The following is a 19,870-nucleotide window of genomic DNA, read 5'->3' on the forward strand; positions in this document are numbered from 1 at the left end:
CAATATGAACTGTGCTCTGCAATTTCGAAGGATAATCAATATGAACTGTGCTCTGAAATATGGAAGGATAATCAATATGAACTGTGCTCAGAAATATGGAAGGATAATCAATATGAACTGTGCTCAGAAATATGGAAGGATAATCAATATGAACTGTGCTCAGAAATATGGAAGGATAATCAATATGAACTGTGCTCTGAAATATGGAAGGATAATCAATATGAACTGTGCTCTGAAATATGGAAGGATAATCAATATGAACTGTGCTCAGAAATATGGAAGGATAATCAATATGAACTGTGCTCTGAAATATGGAAGGATAATCAATATGAACTGTGCTCTGAAATATGGAAGGATAATCAATATGAACTGTGCTCTGCAATATGAAAGGATAATCAATATGAACTGTGCTCTGAAATATGGAAGGATAATCAATATGAACTGTGCTCTGAAATATGGAAGGATAATCAATATGAACTGTGCTCTGCAATATGGAAGGATAATCAATATGAACTGTGCTCAGAAATATGGAAGGATAATCAATATGAACTGTGCTCTGCAATATGGAAGGATAATCAATATGAACTGTGCTCTGAAATATGGAAGGATAATCAATATGAACTGTGCTCTGAAATATGGAAGGATAATCAATATGAACTGTGCTCTGAAATATGGAAGGATAATCAATATGAACTGTGCTCTGCAATATGGAAGGATAATCAATATGAACTGTGCTCAGAAATATGGAAGGATAATCAATATGAACTGTGCTCTGCAATATGGAAGGATAATCAATATGAACTGTGCTCAGAAATATGGAAGGATAATCAATATGAACTGTGCTCTGCAATATGGAAGGATAATCAATATGAACTGTGCTCAGAAATATGGAAGGATAATCAATATGAAATGTGCTCTGCAATATGGAAGGATAATCAATATGAACTGTGCTCTGCAATATGGAAGGATAATCAATATGAACTGTGCTCCGAAATTTGAAAGGATAATCAATATGAACTGTGCTCAGAAATATGGAAGGATAATCAATATGAACTGTGCTCTGCAATATGGAAGGATAATCAATATGAACTGTGCTCTGCAATATGGAAGGATAAACAATATGAACTGTGCTCAGAAATATGGAAGGATAATCAATATGAACTGTGCTCAGAAATATGGAAGGATAATCAATATGAACTGTGCTCAGAAATATGGAAGGATAATCAATATGAACTGTGCTCTGAAATATGGAAGGATAATCAATATGAACTGTGCTCAGAAATATGGAAGGATAATCAATATGAACTGTGCTCTGAAATATGGAAGGATAATCAATATGAACTGTGCTCAGAAATATGGAAGGATAATCAATATGAACTGTGCTCTGAAATATGGAAGGATAATCAATATGAACTGTGCTCTGAAATATGGAAGGATAATCAATATGAACTGTGCTCTGCAATATGGAAGGATAATCAATATGAACTGTGCTCTGAAATATGGAAGGATACAATATGAACTGTGCTCTGAAATATGGAAGGATAATCAATATGAACTGTGCTCAGAAATATGGAAGGATAATCAATATGAACTGTGCTCTGCAATATGGAAGGATAATCAATATGAACTGTGCTCTGAAATATGGAAGGATAATCAATATGAACTGTGCTCTGCAATATGGAAGGATAATCAATATGAACTGTGCTCAGAAATATGGAAGGATAATCAATATGAACTGTGCTCTGAAATATGGAAGGATAATCAATATGAACTGTGCTCTGAAATATGGAAGGATAATCAATATGAACTGTGCTCTGAAATATGGAAGGATAATCAATATGAACTGTGCTCTGAAATATGGAAGGATAATCAATATGAACTGTGCTCTGAAATATGGAAGGATAATCAATATGAACTGTGCTCAGAAATATGGAAGGATAATCAATATGAACTGTGCTCTGAAATATGGAAGGATAATCAATATGAACTGTGCTCTGAAATATGGAAGGATAATCAATATGAACTGTGCTCTGAAATATGGAATGATAATCAATATGAACTGTGCTCTGAAATATGGAAGGATAATCAATATGAACTGTGCTCTGAAATATGGAAGGATAACCAATATGAACTGTGCTCTGAAATATGGAAGGATAATCAATATGAACTGTGCTCTGAAATATGGAAGGATAATCAATATGAACTGTGCTCTGCAATATGGAAGGATAATCAATATGAACTGTGCTCTGAAATATGGAAGGATAATCAATATGAACTGTGCTCTGAAATATGGAAGGATAATCAATATGAACTGTGCTCTGAAATATGGAAGGATAATCAATATGAACTGTGCTCTGCAATATGGAAGGATAATCAATATGAACTGTGCTCTGAAATATGGAAAGATAATCAATATGAACTGTGCTCAGAAATATGGAAGGATAATCAATATGAACTGTGCTCTGAAATATGGAAGGATAATCAATATGAACTGTGCTCTGAAATATGGAAGGATAATCAATATGAACTGTGCTCTGAAATATGGAAGGATAATCAATATGAACTGTGCTCAGAAATATGGAAGGATAATCAATATGAACTGTGCTCTGCAATTTCGAAGGATAATCAATATGAACTGTGCTCTGAAATATGGAAGGATAATCAATATGAACTGTGCTCAGAAATATGGAAGGATAATCAATATGAACTGTGCTCAGAAATATGGAAGGATAATCAATATGAACTGTGCTCAGAAATATGGAAGGATAATCAATATGAACTGTGCTCTGAAATATGGAAGGATAATCAATATGAACTGTGCTCTGAAATATGGAAGGATAATCAATATGAACTGTGCTCAGAAATATGGAAGGATAATCAATATGAACTGTGCTCTGAAATATGGAAGGATAATCAATATGAACTGTGCTCTGAAATATGGAAGGATAATCAATATGAACTGTGCTCTGCAATATGAAAGGATAATCAATATGAACTGTGCTCTGAAATATGGAAGGATAATCAATATGAACTGTGCTCTGAAATATGGAAGGATAATCAATATGAACTGTGCTCTGCAATATGGAAGGATAATCAATATGAACTGTGCTCAGAAATATGGAAGGATAATCAATATGAACTGTGCTCTGCAATATGGAAGGATAATCAATATGAACTGTGCTCTGAAATATGGAAGGATAATCAATATGAACTGTGCTCTGAAATATGGAAGGATAATCAATATGAACTGTGCTCTGAAATATGGAAGGATAATCAATATGAACTGTGCTCTGCAATATGGAAGGATAATCAATATGAACTGTGCTCAGAAATATGGAAGGATAATCAATATGAACTGTGCTCTGCAATATGGAAGGATAATCAATATGAACTGTGCTCTGAAATATGGAAGGATAATCAATATGAACTGTGCTCTGAAATATGGAAGGATAATCAATATGAACTGTGCTCTGAAATATGGAAGGATAATCAATATGAACTGTGCTCTGCAATATGGAAGGATAATCAATATGAACTGTGCTCTGAAATATGGAAAGATAATCAATATGAACTGTGCTCTGAAATATGGAAGGATAATCAATATGAACTGTGCTCTGAAATATGGAAGGATAATCAATATGAACTGTGCTCTGAAATATGGAAGGATAATCAATATGAACTGTGCTCTGAAATATGGAAGGATAATCAATATGAACTGTGCTCAGAAATATGGAAGGATAATCAATATGAACTGTGCTCTGCAATTTCGAAGGATAATCAATATGAACTGTGCTCTGAAATATGGAAGGATAATCAATATGAACTGTGCTCAGAAATATGGAAGGATAATCAATATGAACTGTGCTCAGAAATATGGAAGGATAATCAATATGAACTGTGCTCAGAAATATGGAAGGATAATCAATATGAACTGTGCTCTGAAATATGGAAGGATAATCAATATGAACTGTGCTCTGAAATATGGAAGGATAATCAATATGAACTGTGCTCAGAAATATGGAAGGATAATCAATATGAACTATGCTCTGAAATATGGAAGGATAATCAATATGAACTGTGCTCTGAAATATGGAAGGATAATCAATATGAACTGTGCTCTGCAATATGAAAGGATAATCAATATGAACTGTGCTCTGAAATATGGAAGGATAATCAATATGAACTGTGCTCTGAAATATGGAAGGATAATCAATATGAACTGTGCTCTGCAATATGGAAGGATAATCAATATGAACTGTGCTCAGAAATATGGAAGGATAATCAATATGAACTGTGCTCTGCAATATGGAAGGATAATCAATATGAACTGTGCTCTGAAATATGGAAGGATAATCAATATGAACTGTGCTCTGAAATATGGAAGGATAATCAATATGAACTGTGCTCTGAAATATGGAAGGATAATCAATATGAACTGTGCTCTGCAATATGGAAGGATAATCAATATGAACTGTGCTCAGAAATATGGAAGGATAATCAATATGAACTGTGCTCTGCAATATGGAAGGATAATCAATATGAACTGTGCTCAGAAATATGGAAGGATAATCAATATGAACTGTGCTCTGCAATATGGAAGGATAATCAATATGAACTGTGCTCTGCAATATGGAAGGATAATCAATATGAACTGTGCTCAGAAATATGGAAGGATAATCAATATGAAATGTGCTCTGCAATATGGAAGGATAATCAATATGAACTGTGCTCTGCAATATGGAAGGATAATCAATATGAACTGTGCTCCGAAATATGAAAGGATAATCAATATGAACTGTGCTCAGAAATATGGAAGGATAATCAATATGAACTGTGCTCTGCAATATGGAAGGATAATCAATATGAACTGTGCTCTGCAATATGGAAGGATAAACAATATGAACTGTGCTCAGAAATATGGAAGGATAATCAATATGAACTGTGCTCAGAAATATGGAAGGATAATCAATATGAACTGTGCTCAGAAATATGGAAGGATAATCAATATGAACTGTGCTCTGAAATATGGAAGGATAATCAATATGAACTGTGCTCAGAAATATGGAAGGATAATCAATATGAACTGTGCTCTGAAATATGGAAGGATAATCAATATGAACTGTGCTCAGAAATATGGAAGGATAATCAATATGAACTGTGCTCTGAAATATGGAAGGATAATCAATATGAACTGTGCTCTGAAATATGGAAGGATAATCAATATGAACTGTGCTCTGCAATATGGAAGGATAATCAATATGAACTGTGCTCTGAAATATGGAAGGATAATCAATATGAACTGTGCTCTGAAATATGGAAGGATAATCAATATGAACTGTGCTCTGCAATATGGAAGGATAATCAATATGAACTGTGCTCAGAAATATGGAAGGATAATCAATATGAACTGTGCTCTGCAATATGGAAGGATAATCAATATGAACTGTGCTCTGAAATATGGAAGGATAATCAATATGAACTGTGCTCTGCAATATGGAAGGATAATCAATATGAACTGTGCTCAGAAATATGGAAGGATAATCAATATGAACTGTGCTCTGAAATATGGAAGGATAATCAATATGAACTGTGCTCTGAAATATGGAAGGATAATCAATATGAACTGTGCTCTGAAATATGGAAGGATAATCAATATGAACTGTGCTCTGAAATATGGAAGGATAATCAATATGAACTGTGCTCTGAAATATGGAAGGATAATCAATATGAACTGTGCTCAGAAATATGGAAGGATAATCAATATGAACTGTGCTCTGAAATATGGAAGGATAATCAATATGAACTGTGCTCTGAAATATGGAAGGATAATCAATATGAACTGTGCTCTGCAATATGGAAGGATAATCAATATGAACTGTGCTCTGAAATATGGAAGGATAATCAATATGAACTGTGCTCTGCAATATGGAAGGAGAATCAATATGAACTGTGCTCTGAAATATGGAAGGATAATCAATATGAACTGTGCTCAGAAATATGGAAGGATAATCAATATGAACTGTGCTCAGAAATATGGAAGGATAATCAATATGAACTGTGCTCAGAAATATGGAAGGATAATCAATATGAACTGTGCTCTGAAATATGGAAGGATAATCAATATGAACTGTGCTCAGAAATATGGAAGGATAATCAATATGAACTGTGCTCTGAAATATGGAAGGATAATCAATATGAACTGTGCTCTGAAATATGGAAGGATAATCAATATGAACTGTGCTCAGAAATATGGAAGGATAATCAATATGAACTGTGCTCTGCAATATGGAAGGATAATCAATATGAACTGTGCTCAGAAATATGGAAGGATAATCAATATGATCTGTGCTCTGCAATATGGAAGGATAATCAATATGAACTGTGCTCTGAAATATGGAAGGATAATCAATATGAACTGTGCTCTGAAATATGGAAGGATAATCAATATGAACTGTGCTCTGAAATATGGAAGGATAATCAATATGAACTGTGCTCAGAAATATGGAAGGATAATCAATATGAACTGTGCTCTGCAATATGGAAGGATAATCAATATGAACTGTGCTCAGAAATATGGAAGGATAATCAATATGATCTGTGCTCTGCAATATGGAAGGATAATCAATATGAACTGTGCTCTGAAATATGGAAGGATAATCAATATGAACTGTGCTCTGAAATATGGAAGGATAATCAATATGAACTGTGCTCTGCAATATGGAAGGATAATCAATATGTGACCTCGCGTTGAACATGTTGCTGGAGCAGGTTGTCTATATCTATATCTATATCTATCTGGAGTCAATCTATATCTATCTGGAGTCAATCTATATCTATCTGGAGTCAATCTATATCTATCTATCTGGAGTCAATCTATATCTATCTGGAGTCAATCTATATCTATCTATCTGGAGTCAATCTATATCTATCTGGAGTCAATCTATATCTATCTGGAGTCAATCTGTATCTATCTGTAAGGAGTCAATCTATATCTATCTGGAGTCAATCTATATCTATCTGGAGTCAATCTATATCTATCTGGAGTCAATCTATATCTATCTGGAGTCAATCTATATCTATCTGGAGTCAATCTATATCTATCTGGAGTCAATCTATATCTATCTATCTGGAGTCAATCTATATCTATCTGGAGTCAATCTATATCTATCTGGAGTCAATCTATATCTATCTATCTGGAGTCAATCTATATCTATCTGGAGTCAATCTATATCTTAGCCGACAGCTGTGTATTTTATTACTTCACTAGTGTAGGCTAACGTTAAATCAATGAGCCTCCACACAGTCAGTCAGTGAGGGAACGTGATCATTGCACCCAAGATTGAGCTACAACTGGCCAGGCAGCTGGTAGCCTAAACCCTGCCTGATGTTACTGCTGTTCCTACAACCATTGACATACGTTAGCCTATGGAACCAGAGAGAGAGAGAGAGAGAGTATGTGTGTGTGTTAAGGTTGGGCGATTGTGTACAAGCCTACATCGCCCGATTGCGATCCTCGATAATCGATCACTATTGGGGGGGGGGGGCTACCCTATTGGGGGGGGGGCTACCCTATTGGGGGGGGGGGCTACCCTATTGGGGGAGGGCTACCCTATTGGGGGGGGGCTACCCTATTGGGGGGGAGGGCTACTTTCTCATGGCTACCCATGTAGTTCCATGGAAATATAACGTTTATTTGTAAAGTAATAAATATATTGATATATTTAAAAGCATTCATAATTTGCGTAAATGTAACTATACCAACTGTATATAGCCTCTTCGTTAAAAATATGTACATGGTACTACACTTGGTGATAGAGCCTCCACTTATGACTCTGTTTACCGGTACCCCCTAGTATATAGCCACCACAGTTGAGGACTCTGTACCGGAACCGCCCTGTATACTAGACGCTCCACATTGACTCTGTAGCCGGTTGCCCCGGTACTATAGCCTCCACATTGACTCTGTACCGGTACCCCCCTGTAGATAGCCTCCACATTGACTCTGTACCGAATACCCTGTGACTATAGCCTACCACAATGACTCGTACCGGTACCCCCTGTATCTAGCCTCCGCATGGACTCTGTACCGGTACCACCCTGTATATAGCCTCCACATTGACAACTGTACCGTCGACTACCCTGTATATAGCACTCGCACATTGACTCAGTACCGGTACCCCCTGTATATAGCCTCCACATTGACTCTGTACCGGTACCCCCTGTATATAGCCTCCACATTGACTCTGTACCGGTACCCCCTGTATATAGCCTCCACATTGACTCTGTACCGGTACCCCCTGTATATAGCCTCCACATTGACTCTGTACCGGTACCCCCTGTATATAGCCTCCACATTGACTCTGTACCGGTACCCCCTGTATATAGCCTCCACATTGACTCTGTACCGGTACCCCCTGTATATAGCCTCCACATTGACTCTGTACCGGTACCCCCTGTATATAGCCTCCACATTGACTCAGTACCGGTACCCCCTGTATATAGCCTCCACATTGACTCTGTACCGGTACACCCTGTATATAGCCTCCACATTGACTCTGTACCGGTACCCCCTGTATATAGCCTCCACATTGACTCTGTACCGGTACCCCCTGTATATAGCCTCCACATTGACTCTGTACCGGTACCCCTGTATATAGCCTCCACATTGACTCTGTACCGGTACCCCCTGTATATAGCCTCCACATTGACACAGTATCGGTACCCCCTGTATATAGCCTCCACATTGACTCTGTACCGGTACCCCCTGTATATAGCCTCCACATTGACTCTGTACCGGTACCCCCTGTATATAGCCTCCACATTGACTCTGTACCGGTACCCCCTGTATATAGCCTCCACATTGACTCTGTACCGGTACCCCCTGTATATAGCCTCCACATTGACTCAGTATCGGTACCCCCTGTATATAGCCTCCACATTGACTCTGTATCGGTACCCCCTGTATACAGCCTCCACATTGACTCAGTATCGGTACCCCCTGTATACAGCCTCCACATTGACTCGGTACCGGTACCCCCTGTATACAGCCTCCACATTGACTCGGTACCGGTACCCCCTGTATACAGCCCCCACATTGACTCAGTACCGGTACCCCCTGTATACAGCCTCCACATTGACTCAGTACCGGTACCCCCTGTATATAGCCTCCACGTTGACTCTGTATCGGTACCCCCTGTATACAGCCTCCACATTGACTCAGTATCGGTACCCCCTGTATATAGCCTCCACATTGACTCAGTATCGGTACCCCCTGTATATAGCCTCCACATTGACTCAGTACCGGTACCCCCTGTATATAGCCTCCACATTGACTCTGTACCGGTACCCCCTGTATATAGCCTCCACATTGACTCAGTACCGGTACCCCCTGTATATAGCCTCCACATTGACTCAGTACCGGTACCCCCTGTATATAGCCTCCACATTGACTCAGTACCGGTACCCCCTGTATATAGCCTCCACATTGACTCTGTACCGGTACCCCCTGTATATAGCCTCCACATTGACTCTGTACCGGTACCCCCTGTATATAGCCTCCACATTGACTCTGTACCGGTACCCCCTGTATATAGCCTCCACATTGACTCTGTACCGGTACCCCCTGTATATAGCCTCCACATTGACTCTGTACCGGTACCCCCTGTATATAGCCTCCACATTGACTCTGTACCGGTACCCCCTGTATATAGCCTCCACATTGACTCTGTACCGGTACCCCCTGTATATAGCCTCAACATTGACTCAGTATCGGTACCCCCTGTATATAGCCTCAACATTGACTCAGTACCGGTACCCCCTGTATATAGCCTCCACATTTACTCAGTACCGGTACCCCCTGTATATAGTCTCCACATTGACTCAGTACCGGTACCCCCTGTATATAGTCTCCACATTGACTCTGTACCGGTACCCCCTGTATATAGCCTCCACATTGACTCAGTACTGGTACCCCCTGTATATAGTCTCCACATTGACTCTTTACCGGTACCCCCTGTATATAGCCTCCACATTGACTCTGTACCGGTACCCCCTGTATATAGCCTCCACATTGACTCAGTACCGGTACCCCCTGTATATAGCCTCCACATTGACTCTGTACCGTAATACCCTGTATATAGCCTCCACATTGACTCAGTACCGGTACCCCCTGTATATAGCCTCCACATTGACTCTGTACCGGTACCCCCCCTGTATATAGCCTCCACATTGACTCTGTACCGTAATACCCTGTATATAGCCTCCACATTGACTCTGTACCGTAATACCCTGTATATAGCCTCCACATTGACTCTGTACCGGTACCCCCTGTATATAGCCTCCACATTGACTCTGTACCGGTACCCCCTGTATATAGCCTCCACATTGACTCTGTACCGGTACCCCCTGTATATAGCCTCCACATTGACTCTGTACCGGTACCCCCTGTATATAGCCTCCACATTGACTCTGGACCGGTACCCCCTGTATATAGCCTCCACATTGACTCTGTACCGGTACCCCCTGTATATAGCCTCCACATTGACTCTGTATCGGTACCCCCTGTATATAGCCTCCACATTGACTCTGTACCGGTACCCTCTGCATATAGCCTCCATATTGACTCTGTACCGGTACCCCCTGTATATAGCCTCCACATTGACTCAGTACCGGTACCCCCTATATATAGCCTCCACATTGACTCTGTACCGGTACCCCCTGTATATAGCCTCCACATTGACTCAGTACCGGTACCCCCTGTATATAGCCTCCACATTGACTCTGTACCGGTACCCCCTGTATATAGCCTCCACATTGACTCTGTACCGGTACCCCCTGTATATAGCCTCCACATTGACTCTGTACCGGTACCCCCTGTATATAGCCTCCACATTGACTCAGTACCGGTACCCCCTGTATATAGCCTCCACATTGACTCTGTACCGGTACCCCCTGTATATAGCCTCCACATTGACTCTGTACCGGTACCCCCTGTATATAGTCTCCACATTGACTCTGTACCGGTACCCCCTGTATATAGCCTCCACATTGACTCTGTACCGGTACCCCCTGTATATAGCCTCCACATTGACTCTGTACCGGTACCCCCTGTATATAGCCTCCACATTGACTCTGTACCGGTACCCCCTGTATATAGGCCCCACATTGACTCTGTACCGGTACCCCCTGTATATAGCCTCCACATTGACTCTGTACCGGTACCCCCTGTATATAGGTTCCACATTGACTCAGTACCGGTACCCCCTGTATATAGCCTCCACATTGACTCTGTACCGGTACCCCCTGTATATAGGCTTCACATTGACTCTGTACCGGTACCCCCTGTATATAGCCTCCACATTGACTCTGTACCGGTACCCCCTGTATATAGCCTCCACATTGACTCAGTACCGGTACCCCCTGTATATAGCCTCCACATTGACTCTGTACCGGTACCCCCTGTATATAGCCTCCACATTAACTCTGTACCGGTACCCCCTGTATATAGCCTCCACATTAACTCTGTACCGGTACCCCCCTGTATATAGCCTCCACATTGACTCTGTACCGGTTCCCCCTGTATATAGCCTCCACATTGACTCTGTACCGGTACCCCCCCTGTATATAGCCTCCACATTGACTCTGTACCGTAATACCCTGTATATAGCCTCCACATTGACTCAGTACCGGTACCCCCTGTATATAGCCTCCACATTGACTCTGTACCGGTACCCCCCCTGTATATAGCCTCCACATTGACTCTGTACCGTAATACCCTGTATATAGCCTCCACATTGACTCTGTACCGGTACCCCCTGTATATAGCCTCCACATTGACTCTGTACCGGTACCCCCTGTATATAGCCTCCACATTGACTCTGTACCGGTACCCCCTGTATATAGCCTCCACATTGACTCTGTACCGGTACCCCCTGTATATAGCCTCCACATTGACTCTGGACCGGTACCCCCTGTATATAGCCTCCACATTGACTCTGTACCGGTACCCCCTGTATATAGCCTCCACATTGACTCTGTATCGGTACCCCCTGTATATAGCCTCCACATTGACTCTGTACCGGTACCCTCTGCATATAGCCTCCATATTGACTCTGTACCGGTACCCCCTGTATATAGCCTCCACATTGACTCAGTACCGGTACCCCCTGTATATAGCCTCCACATTGACTCTGTACCGGTACCCCCTGTATATAGCCTCCACATTGACTCAGTACCGGTACCCCCTGTATATAGCCTCCACATTGACTCTGTACCGGTACCCCCTGTATATAGCCTCCACATTGACTCTGTACCGGTACCCCCTGTATATAGCCTCCACATTGACTCTGTACCGGTACCCCCTGTATATAGCCTCCACATTGACTCAGTACCGGTACCCCCTGTATATAGCCTCCACATTGACTCTGTACCGGTACCCCCTGTATATAGCCTCCACATTGACTCTGTACCGGTACCCCCTGTATATAGTCTCCACATTGACTCTGTACCGGTACCCCCTGTATATAGCCTCCACATTGACTCTGTACCGGTACCCCCTGTATATAGCCTCCACATTGACTCTGTACCGGTACCCCCTGTATATAGCCTCCACATTGACTCTGTACCGGTACCCCCTGTATATAGGCTCCACATTGACTCTGTACCGGTACCCCCTGTATATAGCCTCCACATTGACTCTGTACCGGTACCCCCTGTATATAGCCTCCACATTGACTCTGTACCGGTACCCCCTGTATATAGCCTCCACATTGACTCTGTACCGGTACCCCCTGTATATAGCCTCCACATTGACTCTGTACCGGTACCCCCTGTATATAGGCTCCACATTGACTCTGTACCGGTACCCCCTGTATATAGCCTCCACATTGACTCTGTACCGGTACCCCCTGTATATAGCCTCCACATTGACTCTGTACCGGTACCCCCTGTATATAGCCTCCACATTGACTCTGTACCGGTACCCCCTGTATATAGCCTCCACATTGACTCTGTCCCGGTACCCCTTGTATATAGCCTCCACATTGACTCTGTACTGGTACCCCCTGTATATAGCCTCCACATTGACTCTGTACTGGTACCCCCTGTATATAGCCTCCACATTGACTCTGTACCGTAATACCCTGTATATAGCCTCCACATTGACTCAGTACCGGTACCCCCTGTATATAGCCTCCACATTGACTCAGTACCGGTACCCCCTGTATATAGCCTCCACATTGACTCTGTCCCGGTACCCCTTGTATATAGCCTCCACATTGACTCTGTACTGGTACCCCCTGTATATAGCCTCCACATTGACTCTGTACCGTAATACCCTGTATATAGCCTCCACATTGACTCTGTACCGGTACCCCCTGTATATAGCCTCCACATTGACTCTGTACTGGTACCCCCTGTATATAGTCTCCACATTGACTCTGTACCGGTACCCCCTGTATACAGCCTCGTTATTGTTATGTAGATGTCTTGTGTTACTTATCAATTGATTCAAAAAAAAAATCTTGTTTATTTAGTAAATATTTCATTAACTCTAGTTCAAGAAAACTGCACTGTTGGTTAAGGGCTTGTAAGTAAGCATTTCACGGTAAACCTGTCTACACCTGTTGTATTTGGCGCATGTGATCAATAAAATTTGATTTTATATATCTTACTGTATGGAGACAGTCTAACTTACTGTATGGAGACAGTCTAACTTACTGTATGGAGACAGTCTAACTTACTGTATGGAGACAGTCTCTATATAACTTACTGTATGGAGACAGTCTCTATATAACTTACTGTATGGAGACAGTCTAACTTACTGTATGGAGACAGTCTAACTGACTGTATGGAGACAGTCTAACTTACTGTATGGAGACAGTCTCAATATAACTTACTGTATGGAGACAGTCTAACTTACTGTATGGAGACAGTCTATATATATAACTTACTGTATGGAGACAGTCTAACTTAATGTATGGAGACAGTCTAGCTTACTGTATGGAGACAGTCTCAATACAACTTAGTGCATGGAGACAGTCTCTATAGAACTTACTGTATGGGGACAGTCTAACTTACTGTATGGAGACAGTCTCTATAGAACTTACTGTATGGAGACAGTCTATATATATATATATATTACTGTATGGAGACAGTCTAACTTACTGTATGGAGACAGTCTAACTTACTGTATGGGGACAGTCTAACTTACTGTATGGGGACAGTCTATATATATATATAACTTACTGTATGGAGACAGTCTAACTTACTGTATGGGGACAGTCTAACTTACTGTATGGAGACAGTCTAACTTACTGTATGGAGACAGTCTAACTTACTGTATGGGGACAGTCTAACTTACTGTATGGAGACAGTCTATATATATATATAACTTACTGTATGGGGACAGTCTAACTTACTGTATGGTGACAGTCTATATATAACTTACTGTATGGGGACAGTCTACTACGTATGGGCAGCCTATATAACTTACTGTATGGAGACAGTCTATATATATATATATAACTTACTGTATGGAGACAGTCTAACTTAATGTATGGAGACAGTCTAACTTACTGTATGGGGACAGTCTAACTTACTGTATGGAGACAGTCTATATATATATATAACTTACTGTATGGGGACAGTCTATATATATATATTAACTTACTGTATGGAGACAGTCTCCCAGAGTCTCCTGACACCTTTAAGTTTCAGTCCTTCCAGAACAAAAAGGTGGATTTGTTTATCTAGCAGGTGGAACCCCGTCACCACGTCCATGTCACGGCTCTCCCTCTCCCGCGCCGCCATCTTGTAACACGACAATGCCCGCTCCACCGTCTCCTCTGATTGGTCCTCCAGATGGAACGCCACAGCATTGATCCTTAGTAGCTCCGCCCTAAGCCGGGACATCACCGAGACATTAGCGTACTTGAACAGGTATATGATGCGTCCAAACGGGCAGTCCCATGTCCCGTCACTGGCCCCGCCTCCTACCTTCAGAGGACAGGCAATCTCCACCTGAACCTAAATCAATAAATCAATCAATCAATTTCCCAAGTTGGGATCAATAAAAGACTACTACTACTACTATTAATACTATTAATAATACTACTACTATTAATACTACTACTACCACTACTATTAATACTACTACCACTACTACTATTAATACTACTACTACTACTACTACTATTAATACTACTACTACTACTACTACCACTACTACTATTACTACTACTACTACTATTAATACTATTAACACTACTACTACTACTACTATTAATACTACTACAACTACTACTAATACCATTACTATTAATACTACTACTACCACTACTACTATTAATACTACTACTACTACTATTAATACTACTACTATTAATACTACTACTACTACTATTAATACTACTACTACTACTGGTAATACTACTGCTAATAATAATACTACTACTACTACTACCACTACTATTACTACTATTAATACTACTACTACTACCACTACTACTATTAATACTACTACTACTACTATTAATACTACTACTACTACTACTATTAATACTACTACTACTACTGCTAATACTACTGCTAATAATACTACTGCTACTACTACCACTACTATTACTACTATTAATACTACTACTACTACCACCACTACTACTATTAATACTACTACTGGTAATACTACTGCTAATAATACTACTACTACTACTACTACTACTACTACTGGTAATACTACTGCTAATAATACTACTACTATTACTACTACTACTACTACTGGTAATACTACTACTATTACTACTATTACTATTACTACTACTACTGGTAATACTACTATACTATTAATACAACTACTATTACTATTACTACTGCTACTACTACTACTGCTACTGTACTACTACTAATACTACCACCACTACTACTACTCTACTACTACTAATAATACTACCACCACTACTACTACTCTACTACTACTAATAATACTACCACCACTACTACTACTGCTACTACTACTGCTACTACTAATACTACCACCACCACTACTACTACTACTGCTGCTACTACTAATACTACCACCACCACCACTACTACTACTACTGCTGCTACTACTAATACTACCGCCACTACTACTACTAATGCTGCTGCTACTACTACTACTACTACTACAACTACTATTCTACTACTACTATACCTTGAGCTGTGAATTGGCGTCAAAGTAGTGTCCAGGTTGTTGCTCTGGCCCATCCACCCCTCCTGTCCCTGGCATGGAGGCCATTTTCCTCTCCCAGTCACTCCTCTCACTGCTCAACAGCTGGGGCGGTGGAGAACAGTGGATGGGCAGGTTCACCTGGTCATGGAACGGGAAACAACACTCAATATTCACATCCAACTGGTTCTGGTGCTGAAAAGAAAGATGGATGAATGTACTAGAAAAATGCCACTATCTTCCCAATGAGGTCTAAATGAGTAGCACAACATCTGAGTCAGTGCAACGTTGTTATATTGTGAAAATTGATTACTGCTTTGTTGGGAAAGAGCTAGGAAAGGCATTTCACTGTACTTGTGCACGTGACAATAAAAACAGTGAACAGTCTAGTTTTTCCTTGATCCATGCTAGTTTCACCTCCAGACTCCTCTGTCCTTGTAGCAGGTCGTTGAGGTTAAGCTTGGCGAGGCCACAGGGGTCATAGCGTTTGTTATTCTCTGTGAAGGGGTGGTGATTGGTCCGTTTCCCAGAGACCAGGACTACACTGCTTAGCTTGTCATCATTGGGACATGTCCCAAACAGGGCGGGTTTGGTCGACACCTTCTCCAACTTCCTGTCTCTGTCGTGGACCTCGATTTCCAGCGGAGGACCTCGCAGGACCTCCAACAGCTCCCCGGGACTTAGCAAGCCTGGATGAGGTAGAGCTAGAAATAATATAAGCTCTAGCAATAAACAGATTTAGCAATAGCTGTAGCAGTAACATTAGCTTTAGCGCTAATGATAGATAAAGCGATAACTACACTTAGCGATAACGACGATATGAATAGTGACAGTAAACAAATTCTTAAGGGCATGTTTGACCTGTCATGATGACGTTGACGTCATTGAAGGAAACCTTAGCGCTGTGTTCCTGGCCTTTGGTCCGGTGCACAGACGTCTTATGGAACTGGTACTGGCAGTACACTGGCAGACACTTCTCCTGACAGAAGATGTAGTACAAGAGAATAGGATGTTACAGGTGAGCTGAGACAGTGTAATGTTGAACCTACAGTGTGTGGAAGGGATGCATGCTGGGAGGGTCATGTTACAGGTGAGCTGAGACAGTGTAATGTTGAACCTACAGTGTGTGGAAGGGATGCATGCTGGGAGGGTCATGTTACAGGTGAGCTGAGACAGTGTAATGTTGAACCTACAGTGTGTGGAAGGGATGCATGCTGGGAGGGTCATGTTACAGGTGAGCTGAGACAGTGTAATGTTGAACCTACAGTGTGTGGAAGGGATGCATGCTGGGAGGGTCATGTTACAGGTGAGCTGAGACAGTGTAATGTTGAACCTACAGTGTGTGGAAGGGATGCATGCTGGGAGGGTCATGTTACAGGTGAGCTGAGACAGTGTAATGTTGAACCTACAGTGTGTGGAAGGGATGCATGCTGGGAGGGTCATGTTACAGGTGAGCTGAGACAGTGTAATGTTGAACCTACAGTGTGTGGAAGGGATGCATGCTGGGAGGGTCATGTTACAGGTGAGCTGAGACAGTGTAATGTTGAACCTACAGTGTGTGGAAGGGATGCATGCTGGGAGGGTCATGTTACAGGTGAGCTGAGACAGTGTAATGTTGAACCTACAGTGTGTGGAAGGGATGCATGCTGGGAGGGTCATGTTACAGGTGAGCTGAGACAGTGTAATGTTGAACCTACAGTGTGTGGAAGGGATGCAGGCTGGGAGGGTCATGTTACAGGTGAGCTGAGACAGTGTAATGTTGAACCTACAGTGTGTGGAAGGGATGCATGCTGGGAGGGTCATGTTACAGGTGAGCTGAGACAGTGTAATGTTGAACCTACAGTGCGTGGAAGGGATGCATGCTGGGAGGGTCATGTTACAGGTGAGCTGAGACAGTGTAATGTTGAACCTACAGTGTGTGGAAGGGATGCATGCTGGGAGGGTCATGTTACAGGTGAGCTGAGACAGTGTAATGTTGAACCTACAGTGTGTGGAAGGGATGCATGCTGGGAGGGTCATGTTACAGGTGAGCTGAGACAGTGTAATGTTGAACCTACAGTGTGTGGAAGGGATGCAGGCTGGGAGGGTCATGTTACAGGTGAGCTGAGACAGTGTAATGTTGAACCTACAGTGCGTGGAAGGCATGCATGCTGGGAGGGTCATGTTACAGGTCAAGAGTTGAGGTATATTACCTGTAAGACATGGAAGGGGACAGGGGATGATGGCAGGGAGGAGGCTGACAGGATTGTGATGACTAGAGGGTTGAGTTCAGCCTTCAGCTTCTCAGAGATCAGAGGTCGGTCAAGTGTGATGTTACACAGACCCTCGTACACCCCAGAGGAACACGTCTCCAGGTAGTCAGTCAGACACCGGTCTCCTAACATACACACATTTAAAAAAGGACAAGATTGACATACTTGAGGGTTGAGTTCAGCCTTTCAGCCTCCCTCTTCATCTAAGTTTTAGAACTATATTAACTTTGCCATGCCAAAAGTAAAAAAAGTGATGTGTCTTTTCTTTGGTGTTGTGATACTGTGTTTAGCAGTGTAGTTGTAACTGGGGGATTTTGGGAGGGGATACAGATGTTTCTATTTTGGCTAGCCTTTTCCGAGTCCCAACAATCGGATGTTTTGTTTTTCAGGGAAAATGGAGAGAGAGCTTTTAGGTGTTAGCAAGGCGACACTCCATCTTAACTCCTCCTCAACATGTACTGGATTGGTTGAACAATGCAGAAGAAAACCTCCAGACAGTTTTTGTTTTTCTTGTCACGACCAGTATGTAGGGGATTTAGTTTCAGGCATTTCTTTTGAGCCTGCTACGTCGGGTAACTAATTGCCTCGTGAAGTTTGTAATAGGGCTCCAGTGAAGAGCTGAAATGTATTTATAAAGCCTTTTTACATCAGCAGATGTAACAAAGTGCTTATACAGAAACACAGCCTAAAATCCCAAACACCAAGCAATGCAGATCTAGAAGCACAGTGGCTAGGAAAAACTCCCTTGAAAGGCGGGAACTTAGGAAGAAACCTTCCATCCGGCTGAGGTGTGGGAGCCCGACGATCCGGCTGAGGCGTCGGAGCCCGACGAACCGGCTTTCCCTTCCATTCTATCCAATTGTTCTTTCCTTCCATTCCATTTCCCTTTTCTACCATTCTATCCCATTTCCCTTCCATTCTATCACATTTCCCTTCCAATCTATCCCATTTCCCTTCCAATCTAACCCATTTCCCTTTTCTTCCATTGCATTCTATCCAATTTCCCTTTCCGTCCATTCCATTTCCTTCCATTCTATCCTGTTTCCTTGTCCTTCCATTCTAACCCAGTCCCTTTTCTTCCAATCAATCCCATTTCCCTTTCCCACCATTATATCCCATTTCTATTTCCTGTTACGTCATTCTATCACATTTCTTTCCATTCAATTCTTTCCCATTTCATTTTCCGTCCATTCCATTTCCGTTTCCTTTCATTATATCCATTTCCCTTTCCTTCGATTCGATCCCATTTCCCTTTCCTTCCATTCGTCTCTATCCCATTTACCTGTCCTTCCATTCCTCTCTATCCCATTTACCTGTCCTTCCATTCCTCTCTATCCCATTTACCTGTCCTTCCATTCCTCTCTATCCCATTTACCTGTCCTTCCATTCCTCTCTATCCCATTTACCTGTCCTT

At 41.7% G+C, this 19,870-nt stretch overlaps 1 protein-coding gene across 1 annotated transcript in view; it reads right to left on the reverse strand.

Moving 5' to 3' along the window:
- Positions 1-19,870, reverse strand: part of LOC106583852 (uncharacterized) — a 50,167-nt gene that overhangs the window by 12,792 nt on the left and 17,505 nt on the right. The window contains exons 9-13 of the mRNA XM_082967513.1: positions 18,397-18,581; positions 17,066-17,183; positions 16,622-16,893; positions 16,190-16,345; positions 14,669-15,024 (exon numbers count right to left, since the gene is read on the reverse strand). Of these exons, the coding sequence (XP_082823639.1) occupies positions 14,669-15,024; positions 16,190-16,345; positions 16,622-16,893; positions 17,066-17,183; positions 18,397-18,581 (1,087 nt within the window). The remainder of the gene's footprint in view (positions 1-14,668; positions 15,025-16,189; positions 16,346-16,621; positions 16,894-17,065; positions 17,184-18,396; positions 18,582-19,870) is intronic.

The sequence above is a fragment of the Salmo salar genome, chromosome 22 (genome assembly GCF_965601325.2).
Source record: "Salmo salar chromosome 22, fSalSal1, whole genome shotgun sequence".
Lineage (NCBI taxonomy): Eukaryota > Metazoa > Chordata > Actinopteri > Salmoniformes > Salmonidae > Salmo > Salmo salar.